General features: G+C 38.9%; 1 protein-coding gene across 6 annotated transcripts in view; it reads right to left on the reverse strand.

Moving 5' to 3' along the window:
* The window catches only part of CCSER1 (coiled-coil serine rich protein 1), a 715,014-nt gene that overhangs the window by 496,074 nt on the left and 202,720 nt on the right, over positions 1–16,220 (reverse strand). For all 6 annotated transcript variants that reach the window (XM_081876745.1, XM_081876744.1, XM_081876746.1 and 3 more), the window contains one exon: positions 14,366–14,486. In XM_081876745.1, the coding sequence (XP_081732871.1) occupies positions 14,366–14,486 (121 nt within the window). The remainder of the gene's footprint in view (positions 1–14,365; positions 14,487–16,220) is intronic.

The following is a 16,220-nucleotide window of genomic DNA, read 5'->3' on the forward strand; positions in this document are numbered from 1 at the left end:
TATAATAACAATGGCAGCAACATTGTTACCAGGGATACTTTTTAATGCAAGCCCAAAGGCAAAAACAAAACTCCGATTTATGCAGCCGAATTCTTCACAGGGGAAAAAATATGAACTGAAATTGTACAAATTACAAAAAAGGATGTAAACATTACTTGATTTGATCTAATAGATCCATATCACATTTGTCATTCTCTCTAACAGCTAACTAACATAAGCACTTTTCAGATGTTACTTTTACAGTTACGTAAACATGGGGGAAGGGAATAGGGACACATTTATGTCTCTCCTTCCCACCAAAGAGCTCAAGGCAGTATACGGGGTTCCTTCCCCTCCATTTTATCCTCAAAACAACAAGGCTGAGAGAGAGAGTCATAGGCCAAAGTTAGCTAGTGAGCCTCATGACCAAGTAGGAATTTGAACCTATATCTTCTTGGCCCAAGTCCAACACCCTTAACCACTTCACCACACTGTAATGTGGTGTTTTTTTCTTTAATGAACTCTAGTGCCTGGCACTATTTGAATATCACTCTATGTAAGTTGAAACACAACAGATTGTTGCTGTGCATCCCCAGTCACTAAGAGGAGTGTTCCAGGCAGCTAGCCTTGTAGTGATTTTAGGAGCTCACATTAAGAATGCTCCCCACAAAGGCAGGCGGCCCTTAATCTCAGCCCTTACAGCTATAAAGTACAGCTAAGAAACATTTCTGGAGCATGAGGAGTGTGCGTGTGTGTGTGTGTGTGTGTGTGTGTGTGTGATGTCCCTTCTCCCCATCCTCCTGAAATCTTCTCTTATAGCAAGGGGACAGGATGCTCCCAGCCTTGCAGAATGCATTCTGCTGACCCTAATCCTTACACATGGAATACACTACTTGCTATAAACTGTTAGGTGCTGACCATTACAATTTACCAAAATTTCTATTCCAAGTCAAGGAAGATGGACTTCCAGCAACATCTCTAGTGTTACGTTGCTGGAATATCTTCAAATAGCTCTTATTCAGCTACATAGACTGGAGACAAAGTTCAGAATTCCCACGTGGAAAATCTGTGTGCACAACTCAGTACTTTCTGTTGTTGTTACTAATCAAAAACTTTTAAGGTGTATTAATTTTAGCCCTACATTTTTTTAAGTGTCAGGATGATATGCTTAATGGCAAAAAATACAAATGAACTCCCTATAAAATGCAAATTAACTCTCCTCTTTACTGAGTGCAGGATAATTATCTTTCAAACATAATGAAATTTTAATCAAAGAGATGATGTGCCACAAAAGTAAATGGTTTGTATTTAAAGGCAGTGCCTCTGCAATAGTTTTTGACTGGAATCAATGTCCATGCTTCTGTCTCCATTCAACTTGCCCATGAAAAACTGGTTTTCAATTTGAACTTCAATGAGCAGTATAAATGTTGAAACCCCAACAATAGCTCTATTATCTTAGATTTCCACAGTGCTGTAGCTAAATGACTTCTGAAGTACTATTGCTCTTGCCTGGACAGTACAACCAACAATCTACTTTGGTTTCATTCCAATTTACTTAATTAATTAAATATAGATAGATCATATTCTGCCTTCAGACATGCCTGAGCAACCTCAATTGATTTCAGCTCCCATTGATCAACTATTTTGTTTAAAAGTGAAATGATCAGTGGCTTAATCCAACGTGAAGAGGTAAATGCTGCTTCTGAAATAGTCGTGAGCACTTGAACCAAACACTTTGTGACTTTTGCTTTCTTTATGTTTTAAATACAAAAGTGGAAAAGAATATAGTAGTGTTCAGGCAAGATGGTAAAATGGGGATGGGGGAAAGCACAAAAGCCCTGACCAAAGTGTCCCTGGTGACATTGTCTTCTCTTCAGACCTTTGTGCATTTTGATAGTATCTGCATGAAATCATAACGCAAAATGGGTTCCTCCAACCTATCCTTTTGTGGCTTCGATCCAGCATCAATCAAGCTTCACCAGGTATTCAATCCACAGTATTTTAATATATTAATGAATACTTTTCTATTGACAGTTACGTTTGCTTTGACCCACTTGTACCAGGTACCCACAAGTACAAGGCAATATCCATGGATATCTTCCAGCAAGCAGAAGCTGTATGAGGACTGAGGTCTGATGAGTGTCGGCCTCAAGTCCATCTTTCCCAAACTCTGCCCCTTTATATAAAGATTGTGACTCTTAAAGGGCCAGCCCCCTGGACTCCTGACAAACACTTCTTTGCCTTTCTGTGGCATCCCCACCCAGCAGGTATTGTAGCCCAGAAGCTGTTTAGTCATACTGGCCACATGACCCGGAAAGCTGTCTGTGGACAAAGGCCAGCTCCCTCAGCCTGAAGCAAGATAAGCACTGCGCCCCATAGTCACCTTTGAGTGGACTTAACCATCCAGTGGTCCTTTACCTTTTTAGCTTAGAAATTAGTGCACAGATATAGAGGTAAACAAGTGGACCACATGTGGCAAAGAGGCTGAGCTAGAAATCAGGAGTCCCTGGTTCAAATCCTACCTCACTCGCTAAATGGCCTTATGCAAGATACTATTTTTATAGTCTTGGGTCCTCCACCTGCCATACAGAAATACATCTACTATTAACATAATATGTTTAACAGGATTGATTTAAGGAAGCAAAAAGTAACTAGATGCCAAACACTTTAAGTACCTTAAAAGAAACACCTACATCCTACTATTAAATTGCTTAGTGTTACAGGCATGGAAGTGATTGGTTTAATGGTAGTTAATGACAGCAGAGCATGTTGCTTTTCATTTATGAAAGTGAAAGGAAGAAGTTAGGAGTACATTTTCATTGTCACTGTCTCTTACTGGATAATATGCACATAAAGCAAAACTATTTCCATTTAGTACTTTTGGGCATTTCATTTTTGAAGAGGCTGTCAAAATATAAGTAAAACCCTTGCTTGCTGTCACTAATTAGGGGATTTGCAGTACAATAGTGTGCCAATCCAGTCCTCACTTACGTACAGAATTAAAGTGGACCCTTCGTCCATTTGCTGTGGCACCTGGCAATAGGCTACATTATCGGAAGAGAATATTTTAAACCACAGTGAAGCAAGATGGAGTGTCAAGATTGTAATGTTGGCATTTTATAATGGTGCAGCCATTTCTGCACCATATACAGTACCCAATTCCTTAAAAAATGGTTAGTCAGTATGTAGTATTAGTAAAAAGGCCAAACCTTAAGCTGTATTAAAGGATAACAACACATGGCTGTTAAATAAATGACACAGTGCAATATGTTCATCGGAGGGTGTATACACCTATTTTAAGATCTGCTGATGATTGTTATTATATCCTCATATGCGAAACCACAGAATTCGAAGAGCATACTTTATTTTTCCCATGACTGTAAATTATAGGAAAATTATTTTTTTTTCACTTTGCGAATATATGAATGTTCACAGCAGACTTTTACAGAATACTTGATATGAAAAGTCCAAACAATTAACCAGTAATGTGAAACAAAAGAATCTTGGCCAATTTGCAGCAATTGGAATCACTTAAAAGAGAAACTTTCTGAAAGAATGATTAGTTGAGATTAGTCCTAATATTACAATGCTGATTATTATTTGTTATTTTCAAGGGATCAAAAGCTGAACTAACACAGCAGAATTTGATTAGCTAGAATATCTCCATGGAATGTAAACCATTTGGCATAACATATTATCTTAATAACAGATGCTGACCTTTTGTGTCCTTTGCTAATTGTTTCTTATTTGAATGGTATCTCATATCATTTGCATAGTCTTTTAAACGTTCAGTAACAAAAATATATTTTCTAAACATCCTTAAACTCAGCATCTTGTTACTTTCACAGACAATTTGGAAATGTGTTGTGCGACCAGAAGTCAGCAGAGAACGTGTATGGTCTGGGAGAACAAAGAAGCTGAGCTAGTCAGCACCATAAAAAAAAAGAAGAGCCCTCTTGGTTCAGACCTTGAGGCCATCTCTCCCAAAATTCAATTTCCAACAACCAGGCAGACAGATGTACCTCATGCCCTGCTTTTGGGTTCCCCATAGGTATAGCTGATTGGTGAGTGTAGGAAACAGGACACTGATGAACTAGGCCTTTGGTCTGAACTAACAGAGTTCTTCTAATGTTCACCTGCTTCTGGAAAGCCCACAAGCCATCATCCCAGTAGTTATCTCCCCAAAGCTGGAATTCAGAGCTGCACTGCCTCTGGATTTCATTTAAGAACTTAACAATTTCAATGTTGGATCCGACCAAAGGACTGTTGAGTAACCCACCATCTGGCTTCCCATACTATTGTTCAGAGGCATGTTGCCCCTGATCCTGGCAGTGGCATAATATCACTCATAACTAGGAGCCATTGATTCCTTTAATCTTCATGATTTTTTTCTGATTTTAAGCGATCTAGGCAGATGACTATCACTAGCATAAGTTTAACTATGTGTTACATAAAGAATGTCCTTTTTCTCCTTCCTGAATCTCTCCCCATCCAGCTTTGCCACCCACCCTCCATTACTCTCCCCATTTCCCCCAAATTATCTATTTATTTTTATTTTTTAAAATTCATACACCACTTTTTTTGTAAAAAGCAAACCTCAAAGTGGTTTACAGAAAAAGTAAAAATTGAAGTGGCACAGCATTAGGGAGAGAAAACATGAGTATTCAATAAACATAAACATGGTGCACAGAAGCTGATGGACACAGGCTGCAAGAAAGAAACCACCGGAGAATGCACAATTATCAGGGCCAGTTCCAGCCAGTTCCATCTTTTAGGAGGCCCTTGGGCAGGTTGACCTTGTTGGGCCCATCACTGACAAGGTCCATGCCTTTACTGGGGTTGTTGCCCAGTGACTTGTCCTCTCTCTATGGTCACCATACGCATATTATTATCCAGAGTGAAACAGGGCTGCTGCTGCTCCTTCTTCTTCCATCCATCATGAGCTCTTCCTTCTTCTTCCATCCATCATGGTCACTTGCTTAGAAAAAATAAGTGAACAGACCATGCCAGCAAGTAAGAAGAGCAGAATCTCCAAAATCAGTAGGCCCCTTGGGCAAAAAGCCCAGAATAAAGTTTAAGATACTTACTGACGCAAAAGAAAGAGGGGTTTTTGCCCTGCCGGACTTAAGACTATATTATGAAGTGGCAGCATTTTGCTGGTTGAAAGACTGGCTACTACTTGAAAATGCAGACATTCTGGATTTGGAAGGTTTTAACAATATGTTTGGTTGGCATGCATATATCTGGTATGACAAGGTTAAAGTGCACAAGGGTTTCAAAAACCATATTGTCAGGAAAGCACTATATAATGTTTGGATTCGGTATAAGGATTTGTTGGAAAACAAAACTCCCAGGTGGCTATCACCAATGGAGGCTAAAGAGGTGAAGAAACTTAATATGAGAACTAATTGGCCAAAATATTCTGAGATTTTGGAACTAGAAAGTGGTGAATTTAAATTACAGAGCTTTGAGAAGATAAAGTCCAAGGTACGAGATTGGCTCCATTATTTTCAAATAATGGAGGCCTTTAAACAAGACAGGAAAATTGGATTCCAGGTGGAAAAATCGAAATTAGAAACTGAATTGTTAGAACCCAATACGAAGAATTTATCAAGGATGTATAACTTGCTGTTGAAGTGGAATACAATTGATGAGACAGTTAAATCAGCCATAATTAGATGGGCACAGGACTTAGGTCATGATATTATGTTTGCTGACTGGGAACAGTTGTGGACCACAGGTATTAAATTCACGGCTTGTAATGCCTTAAGAGAAAACATTATGAAAATGATTTACAGGTGGTACATGACCCCAGCCAAGCTTGCGAAGATTTATCATTTGCCCAATAATAAATGTTGGAAATGTAATGAGACCGAAGGTACCTTTTTTCACCTTTGGTGGACCTGCCCAAAGATTAAGGCCTTCTGGGAACTGATTTATAATGAAATTAAGAAAGTACTTAAATGTACTTTTCATAAGAAACCAGAGGCATTTCTTTTGGGTATGGTCGGCCAATTGGTGTCAAGGAGGGATAAGATCTTTTTTATGTACGCCACAACGGCAGCAAGGATCCTTCTAGCAAAGTATTGGAAGACACAAGAGTTACCAACGCTGGAAGAGTGGCAGGCGAAAGTGATCGACTTTATGGGATTGGCAGAAATGACCGGCAGAATCCGTGACCAAGAGAAAGAGACTGTGGAGGAAGACTGGAAGAAGTTTAAAGCATATCTTAAAAATTGCTATAAAATTGAGGAGTGTTAAAGTGTTAAGGGAAAGGAAGATGTATAATTACAGCTATATATATCTTTTGATTCAAAGTGTAATTGAAAGGAGAATAAGTTAAACTATAATTGGCTAAAAGGGTTGCTGAAAAATTTTGAAATTAGGATGCAAAAAGGGGAAGGTACGGGGAAGTCCGAGAAAAGAGGCTTATGAAAATGAGGTTAAGAAAGCAAAAATGTATGTATGTGTCTATGTTTGTTGTTGTTTGTATTGTTTGGTGTTGTTTCGTTGTTAAAATTGGAAAATTAATAAAAATTATTTAAAAAAAAACAAAAACAAAAACAGTAGGCCCCTTGCTAGGTTTGGGGCCTTTGCAAGTTGTAAAGGATGCTGATCCCAGTACTGGCCCTGTAAGTGGTCATCATAAAGTTCAGTGTAAACCATGTCAAGAAAGATAGACTGTTATGGGGCAAGACTCTTGGAATACTGTGAATATACCCTCTGCCTGGGGCTGTGGATTAGTAGTTACATGTGGCATTCATCAAAGCCAAATCGTAAGATCCTGATAACTGGACCAAGTGATCTCAGTTCCTGTTGTAAGGCTATTCAGCTTTAAGCATGGATTTAAAGAGCTCACACAGGGCAGAATTGCTCATCCACTTCAATGTTCTACTTAACTGGGGAAATTGGAAAAAACACTTAAATGGTGCAATCATCTATTAGGAATTTGACTCCACACTGTCATTTTGTATGCTTCATTTTTATCTCTGGAAAATATCTTCAGCGGTTATATTCAATTTCTATATAATGCCTGTTATCTTACTTTCACTTTCAGGTGTTATCTTTCCTTTTTTTAATACCACCAGCAGTATATTGCAGAAACAGTGATTATTGCAATGCCTTTGTGAAGGTTTCCACAATGAAAAAGAAATTTAGACTTTCCAAAAATGTTCTCATTTTTAAAATGATGCCTGACAAGCAAATCACAAATTTACTTTGACTTCTATAAACAATACTCTTCCCATAATGGTATGGTAAAAATAAAAATACTGTTTCTATAGGCCACATGTCAGTTTTTCACATGTACCCACTACATGGTTGGAGCTGCTTCCTTCTGGTGCAATCAAAAGTGGTGGCTGTAAGCCTCTGAGCACTGGAAACATGGGGCCGGCCAACTGCCCTCATATCTCAGTTATCAACCAGCTGAGAAGGAGGTATGGTTATCAGCAGCAGCAGCATCACTTTTAATTTGTATACTGTCTTTCCACTTTATAATACCCAAGGTGGTTTACAAGCTGAAGAAACAAAGAATGTACACCTTATAACAATCTAATCCAATACAAAAATGTGATAATAAAACATAACTTTAAAATAAGCAACATATCAAACAAAGTAATATTCAACAATCCAATAGAATAGTGTAGAATAATATTAAATAGCAGCATATAAAAATTAAACTATAATCAATAAAACAAAGTCCCATCCAACTGGCCCTGCTCACAGGAAGCCGCTGGTCATTGTGACAGACTCCTTTGAGAGGAAAAGGAAGCTGGATATAGATCAAGTGAAGATTTACTACTACTACTACTACTACTACTATTATTATTATTATTAAATTGATATCTCCTGCCCTTCGTCCCAAAGGAGCTAAGGTGGCAAACACACAAGCGATAATAAAACCTCCTAAAAACAATTCCAATACAGATGCAGACTGGGAAAGATCTCTAGTTTAAAAGGCTTGCTGAAGGGGGGAGGTCTTCAGTAGGTACAAAAATGTCAACAGCCTAATATTTAAGGGGAGGAATTGCAAAGGATAGGTGCCATAACACTAAAGACCCAATTCCTGTCTGGGGGGAGCAGACCTTTTGATGAGTTGGTATCTGCAGAAGACCCTCTTCTGCACTGTGCAGTGTGATTGGTCAGGTATACAAGGGGAGAGATGATATTTTAGGTATCCAAGTCCCAAGTCGTACTGGGCTTTATATACCAGAACTAACACACTGAACTTTGTCCAGTCAAGAACTGGAAGTGATCTTATTGCTTTTAATGAAAATTATTGTTTTTTATTCGATTTTGTTCTATTATATAGGAAATCAGATTGGTGAGAAGCGGTATAGAAATCTTTTCATTTACAAATAAATAAAATGTAAAACTACAAGCAGCTCCAGTGCTGCTGTGGCTGCCTGGGGAACTTACCTATTATACAACACGGCAAGATAATTAACCTCATGGTACATGCCTCCTTACTTGACAAAGTAGGTCCAGTTGAACTCAATGGGGCTTACTTCTATTTAGACATGCACAAGTTTGGGTTGTTAATCCACTACACATCCGTCTCATAAAAGAGCTGTCTTAGTTTTCTTTGTGCGCACGTGCACATATTGCATTTATTTCAATTTTATGATGTTTTATTACTCTCAAACAGCATCTTGTAATAATGTACTTGATTAATCCTCACAGCTGAGTTGCAAATCTGTTTCTGCAACCTAATTTGTAATTATTGAGAGGGAACTTTAATTCAAATGCTGCAACGTTCCAAATTACTAAATTAATTTTGTCTACTTTCACAGATAGCATTAATGCTTAAGTGTTTCTGCTCTTTCCTGTAGTCCATTAAATTTCTCCAGATATTCCTATGTGGTTTACAAAGGGTGGGCTCAGTGACAATTTGTATTGAACATCATTTTTTTAGTTGGCTTCTCAAAGGCTTTACATTTTGCGGGGAAATCATTAGGTCTTTGTGTTGAGATTCCCTTGTTCTCTTAAGAAATTTAGCAATAAATTTATGAATAATTATGAGCATATGATCAAAAGCATTAATACCAATAACTGTGAATTCCAAAACAAACAAACAAAAATATACAGAGCAATCCTTTACTTATCTACTTAAAGTAAGCCCTGCTGAGTTCAATTGGACTTAATTCTAGGCAGGTGTGCATGAGGACTGTAGCCTTATGGTGCAAAGATTGAAACATAAATATAGCAAAAGTGTTACATATCCATACTTTTGTGTGTTATTCATTAATCATCGGAACTGATACACTAACTATTGAGATTTCCCTCCTAATTTGTAATAATGTAGTCTTTATTGCAAGATTAGGTACTTTATTATTAAATGAATATTGCGTTCTATACCTATGTTGTAATACATACAAAAATAAAAAATCTTCCAGCAATTCACTTTTTTCTGTTAGCAAGACAGACAAGCATTAGAAACTTATACACAGACTTCCACTAGATTGGCTCAGAAGGAACTAATGAAAAAAACAGAAATAGTTTGGTCTATTTTTCCAAATGAATTTGCCAGGCCCCTGTCAAACCTTCAATCCAAGTGCACTAGAGGAGAAATAAGAGAGACACCTTCCTCACTGTCTTACTTCACTGTTGGACTAGATAATCATCATGCATCCCAGTCAGGTGAGTTTTGCTTAAAGGGAATTGGGTAGATTGGCTGGATGAATAGAGTGGGTGGGCCAGTGGGCATAACCTAGGTATTCTGTATTTTGAAAGAGAGACAGAGGGGAAATGTTATTAAATCAACTTGATGACAAATTGTCAAAATATCCATAAATGCCAAGTCCACTGGTCAATTTTCCAGAAAATCTGATATGGAGTCGTAAACCATAGCATTCCACATCTTTCTTCTGTAAGGCAGCTTTTTTTAATCCAAGCTGGAAAATAATTCAGGAGCCCTGTAATGTTCACCTCTTCTATGAGGTCAGCTTTATGAGCCCTCAAAACTCATACCAGGACCTCAGCCAAACCAACTTTATGAGCATCCTTAGTAAGTAGAGTCTGATACTCAGCAAATTAAAATATACAATTAATGGTTCTTGTTTTCATCAAAGGATTGCCTTTGCCAAAAAAGAACAAAACTGCATGTATTCTCTTAACCCAAATTCTGTGTTTAATAATAAATCATGCACATTCAGATGCAGGTTAATTTCCAAGGAGATTAGGCTTTAGTGACCATTGGCCCAGAGCCTTAGAAACATCACTTAATCTCAGTATACTTTCCAAAAACTTTCCAGGCTTGCTCATTTGCTTACAAGTTTTTACCTGCATTAATTAAGCCTAGTAATTCATTTTATCAAAAATGAAAGCATAGCTTTCCAAGGTGCCATATACTGTGTCGGATATGCACACTTGCGGTCACACACAACTCTGAACACTAACAGGGGAAATGAAATTTATTTTGTCCACAAAATTCCTCAGTGTGGTCTCCCATTGCATTTTGTCAAAAACCGTTGTGTAAAAAGATCCGCGTAAAACTGGCTTAGCATTACCAAGACTTGCTGTTCACCATACCAAGGGGTAGGGGTCAAGTGCATGCTGGAAATTAATACAGGACTCTCAGGATGTGGCAGGTAAAATTGCAATCAGCTGTGCATCTGGCACTGGGCAATCACACACACAAAACCCAGAAGGCTGTGAAAATGCCCTAAAGTTCTTAGGTATAGAGCTAGATTAGATGTAGCCAAGTCAATACCATACAGAAGGAAATGTGCTACCTGAGTAAATCAGTGGACTATTTCTGTTGTGCCATCAAGGTAACCTTGGCTTCCCAGATAGCTGTGTTTGAACAGCAATTTAGCATTATTCTGGTTGGCAATATGTTTTATGAGAGTGTTAACAGCTGCCACACAGCATAATAAAAAGCATCACCAGTTCATTACAATAACAAATCTGATAAGGTGCTCTCCTGTTCAGTAAAGCAGCTCTTTCGATGTATCTGCCCAGATAATGCACAAGCAGCTTAATTATCTACTTCCTTCCATCTCACCTTGCAACCCGGGACCTATCAATCACACACTTGAAGACTTAATACAACCAATTTAGATTACAAACAGAAACAGCATGCACCATATCCCCTGGAGAATGGGGATAAAGTTTTCCAGGAGGAGCAAAACTCTCAAGTTTTCTATTTAAAAAATGGCAGCTCTGTATCAAGCCCCACCCTCTCCCCAACTTGCCCTATGTCCTGACATCATTATGGTTTGTGATTCCTCACCAGTGACAACCAAAATGACAAAAACTTCATTGCCATAATAATAATAATAATAGCAGGATGATAAGCTGAATTGGATATAACTCCATTTTGATGGCTCCATGGTTTTGCAATGTACAACATTAGGGCCCTCTACATGATCCTCCCAAACTGGGCATCTGAAGAACTGAAGGGGCTTTATTCAACTAGTTAAGTCATGTTATTTGCACCAATTAAGTGAAACAAAATCTAAAGTCTCTAGAATTGCTTTTCAGCCTCGTCACCAGTTTTATAGTGAATATTATATGCCATTTAATTCCTCCCAGGATATTTAATTTTGCCAGTCTTTTTAAACCTCTGCACCGTGTACCATTGCATCATATATGCTTGGTCACTGTTATTTGCAGTACTGCAAATGAAAGTTACTGTAACTTACCAAAAGTAGTGCTGTGGTGCCACGGGAGTGCCAAGACATAAAGTTTCAAATTAAAAAAGAGCTTTCCTGATTAATGTCCAGGAATCCAGTCTCTTACCCCAAATTTCCTACAGCAGCAGAACTATGATTTGTTACCTCATCCCTTCATATGTGAACACTGGAAAGTTTTCAATTACTGTATTTCCTTTAATACTATAGGCTGTTCTATCCTGAGTCTAAACAAAATGCCTAGCTCCATTACAAATCTGCTTGGGCAAATGAATACATTTTAAATTGGCACCAAATAGAAAGTAAAGTAGGTGTCGGCTGTATCTGGGATAGAAGGGCATTCCAAAAGCAAGACGCTACCAAAGAGAAGGCCCTTTCCTGCATCCTGATTGGATTTTGCTTTGATTCTGACTTGATTTTAGCATGTAGGATGTATTTTAATTGATTGCTTGATTTTATGGTGATTTGTCATATATTTGATGTTAGCTGCTCTGAGCCCAGTTTTGGCCGGGGAGGCCAAGGTATAAATAAAAAATATTATTATTATTACTTATTATCCCCATGCACTGCCCCTCTCTCAGAGATATTGAGAGGGGCAGGCTGGTACAGGGAAAAGAAGCAGCATAACAGCAACAGCTCACTCAAAATAAACATGGAAATGGCGGAGACAAAAATAGATTGTGTGAATCAGTTCTCAGTGGAGTTGCACTCTGTTACACTGACATTTTATTATTGTGGTTTGTCAATGCTGCTAGCATCAAGCAACAAAGCATAGTCTCACTGAAATCCTCAGCATACAAGAGACCTTTATTACGTATTTCCAGATTCCTTAGATTGTTCCTTGCAAGGCAGCATGAGCTTTCATCTGGCAGCCTGTGATCAGCCACACTTAGAAGTGCTTTATTTTCCAGAACACAAACTAGCTTCCTTTTTTGGTGTTCTCAGCTAGGACACATCCCTTCCATTATGTAGCCATCTCAACATGTCTCTGGGCTTTTGTCTGTGTGTGTGTTTTATGAATATGTTTGGCGCTTCCTACCAAGCTAAAATAAAGTTCACAAGAAGTTTTAGCATCCGCATTCCTTCAAACAGAGGCTTGCTGAACAGTCACCATAGCAACACCAAGGAGACTTGGAATGTTTGCCCCAAATGTCAGTGCGCTTTTAAAAATTGTTTTATTTCTATGAATTCAAACAACAAATCAACTCTGAACAAATGTCATACAGCAGGGTAGTATGTGTGAAAAAAATATAATCTAGGCTTGAAGTGTTCAAAGTCTCTAGCTTATTAGCTTTCCGCTTCATCTTCCTCTGAACTCACCTGTAAATGCTGTTGGAGAAATATAATACAAATTTGCACTGGGGGAAGTAAGTGCTATGGGAGATCAGGGAGACAAGTATGACTTGTTCTGCATTGCCAAAGTACTTGATCCTACACAAAACATGATATTCATGGTCCTCACATCATTCACTGGGCTTTCGTCTTCCAGTGGTTAATTGTGCTTATTCCCAGATTATCCACCCAGTAGTTCAATCTGTTGCATGAATACAAGATCAGGTGGCTACACATTTCGACTAGGGGTTACACATTTTGACTATTACGCCAGTCCAAAGGGAGCTCTAACTGGCCAAGAACCAAATTCCTATCTCTATGGATGTACTGAACTTTTATAAATATATTAAAGGATGTCACATAGAGGAGGGAGAAAGGTTGTTTTCTGCTGCTCCAGAGAAGCGGACACGGAGCAATGGTTCCAAACTACAAGAAAGAAGATTCCACCTAAACATTAGGAAGAACTTCCTGACAGTAAGAGCTGTTCGACAGTGGAATTTGCTGCCAAGGAGTGTGGTGGAGTCTCCTTCTTTGGAGGTCTTTAAGCAGAGGCTTGACAACCATATGTCAGGAGTGCTCTGATGGTGTTTCCTGCTTGGCAGGGGGTTGGACTCGATGGCCCTTGTGGTCTCTTCCAACTCTATGATTCTATGATTCTATGATTCTACTGGTAGAATCCAACCCGACTGTATTTATTTAGAAAAGGGATCTTGTGGGTTATAGGTAGGTGTTCATTGAAACTGTCAGTTCAGTGTGCTTTTGTAGTGTGTGTGTGTGTGTGTGTGTGTGTGTGTGTGTGTGTGTGTGTTTGCGCGCGTGCAGGGAATAATAATATTTTATTATCTTTATTAATTTATGCCCTACTTTTGCTATCACAGCTCACAACTAAATATACCATAGGCATATAAAACTATTTCTTCTGCAGAAAATTTTGACAACAATGCACCCATAAAACAACTTTATAGCAATGTCTAAAGGAAACAAAATTAGCTTGCCAGGGGGAAGCAAACGCCACAGTTTATATGCTCTGCCAAATCTTGGTGTGGAGGCTGTTTCAAAGCTGGACCACCAGCTGTGGAAAGCCACCCCCTTCTTTGTTGAAACATCCCTTCAAGAAATCAGGGCGTTTATTGCCATCTTCTGTCAAGCTTCTTCTGGCACATAGTATTATAAACCGGAAAAGGCAAGCATCCAGAGATTAAGGTGGCTGCATAAGACACTCTGTTATTGTGCAACAGCACCAAATCAACTTTAATTGTGCAACCTAAATTTTCTGGTATATGTAGCAACAGTCAGAAGCGCTCGTTAAGTCAGTTATCTGAGAAGTAAGTGGAGGTAGATGAAGCATGTGAATCCTGACAGGCAGAACTTATTCTCACTTTTTGCTAAGCAAACCAAGTATATTGTAACGTCTCACTCACTGTTTGGTCACTTCAGTCATTTTTGGCTGTTCCTTCTTCTTTCCTTCAGCAGTTGGTTCAATGGGAGTAAGCAGCACAGCAGCACACGAGACTATAGACTGGTGTGAATCTTCCCGGCAAACTGCAAAATAACAGTAATTTGGTTACCACCAATGTATTTCTGGCTTTTCCTTCCCGACATTATTTTAAATATGGGCTTCTCCACTAACTGTCTGAAGCGGTATAGTCCAGCAACAGGTTCACTGCACAAGTCTGCTGGTTGCATGCTTCAGTTCTGAATTAATGAGAGAATGGGAAGTTTAAGCAGTCCTGACATATGTAGTTCCTTAGTGCCTGATGTCCCCGTTAAGGCCTCAGCTACGCTAGAATGGTACATTTCAGAGCTCAGATGCCATTTCAGCATGCAAGATACCAAAAATCATGGAAGACATTGGGTTTTAAAAGGCTGTTATACTTGCAGTTATAAGGAACTTGTGTATTCATACATCTTGTGTGTGAAAGTATATATAAGACACTAAAGCAGGAGTGGCTAACATGTGGTTCTGCAGATGTTGTTGGACTACAACTCCCATCATCCCCAATCACTGGCTATGTTGACTTGCTCTGCTGGGAACTGTATGGCAACAACAGGGTCAAAGGCTCTCCAGCTCAGCACTAATGCCATGCTTAATTTTGTTTTCATTTATGAAGTATATAGCCTTCTTTTCAGTCATTTCCAGTAAGGCCCAAACTATGAAAGCATCTTGGATAAGCAACTGTGAGCAAGGAAAACCTATCATGAAGCACAAATCATGAAAATTTCCCCTAAGGTGAACTTGTGATTGAAAGGGTTAGCATTATTAGCACCATTTCTTTCTTTCTTTCTTTCTTTCTTTCTTTCTTTCTTTCTTTCTTTCTTTCTTTTAAAGACATCTGGGAATCATAACTACCTGACAGCTGTTAGATGTATCTGAAAGTAGATGGGAGATTCCACACAGTTCCCAGTGGTCAGGTACATAGCATAATAAAAACCAATGCAACCTACACTAATTAGCAACCCTGTTGAGATAACTGCATCATTGCTTACTTATCATGTACTTAACTATAGCTTTTGCCCACTGAGTCACCTCCCTGGGACAAAGATGGTATAAGAGCAACATTCACAGTGTTCTGCTATTTGTTAAACATGATCTCCCTGCAAACATACAGGAAACCTTGACCTTTATGTTCTAGCTATCACTGTTCTCCAGCACCAGGTTCAATCGCAAATAGCAACTCAGCCAGCGTTTCTTCATCCTGAAGTTCAACCAAAATTCATGGTTCCACAGTTTATATACCAAATACTGACACCACTAATACACCAATATTACACTGGTGAGTAAAGGCCATAACTCAGCAGGAGAGCATCTGCCTTGCATATAGATGTTGGTATTCAGCAGTAGTTCTACTCAAGAGTAGAACAACAAGCAGAGAGTTGAATACAGCCCAGAAAGTTCCAAGCTCAATCCCTGGAATTTCTAAGTAGGGTTGGGAAGCCTCTGCCAGTCACTGTAGTTCTCAACTGCATATACAGCCTCCACTGATACAAAAGGCTCCCTGCTGCAGATGTTTACCCTCACAACCGTGAGGTGCAGGTGTGTTTTGAATTAGGACATGGAAGACCAGGTTTTAAATCCCCACTCAGCCATTAAGCTCACTTGGTGATCTTGGGCCAGTCACTGACTCCCAGCCTAATCTACTTCTCGGGGGGTTGAAAATAAAAACTGCTTCCTCATTAGAGGAAAGGTGAGATATGAATGTAATATATAACAAGAAGCAGAGATGAAAGAGTTGCATGGAAGAGTCATATAAAAATTCAAGATTAAAATCAGCTAAA

The sequence above is a fragment of the Podarcis erhardii genome (assembly GCF_964252035.2).
Source record: "Podarcis erhardii genome assembly, chromosome: 9".
Lineage (NCBI taxonomy): Eukaryota > Metazoa > Chordata > Lepidosauria > Squamata > Lacertidae > Podarcis > Podarcis erhardii.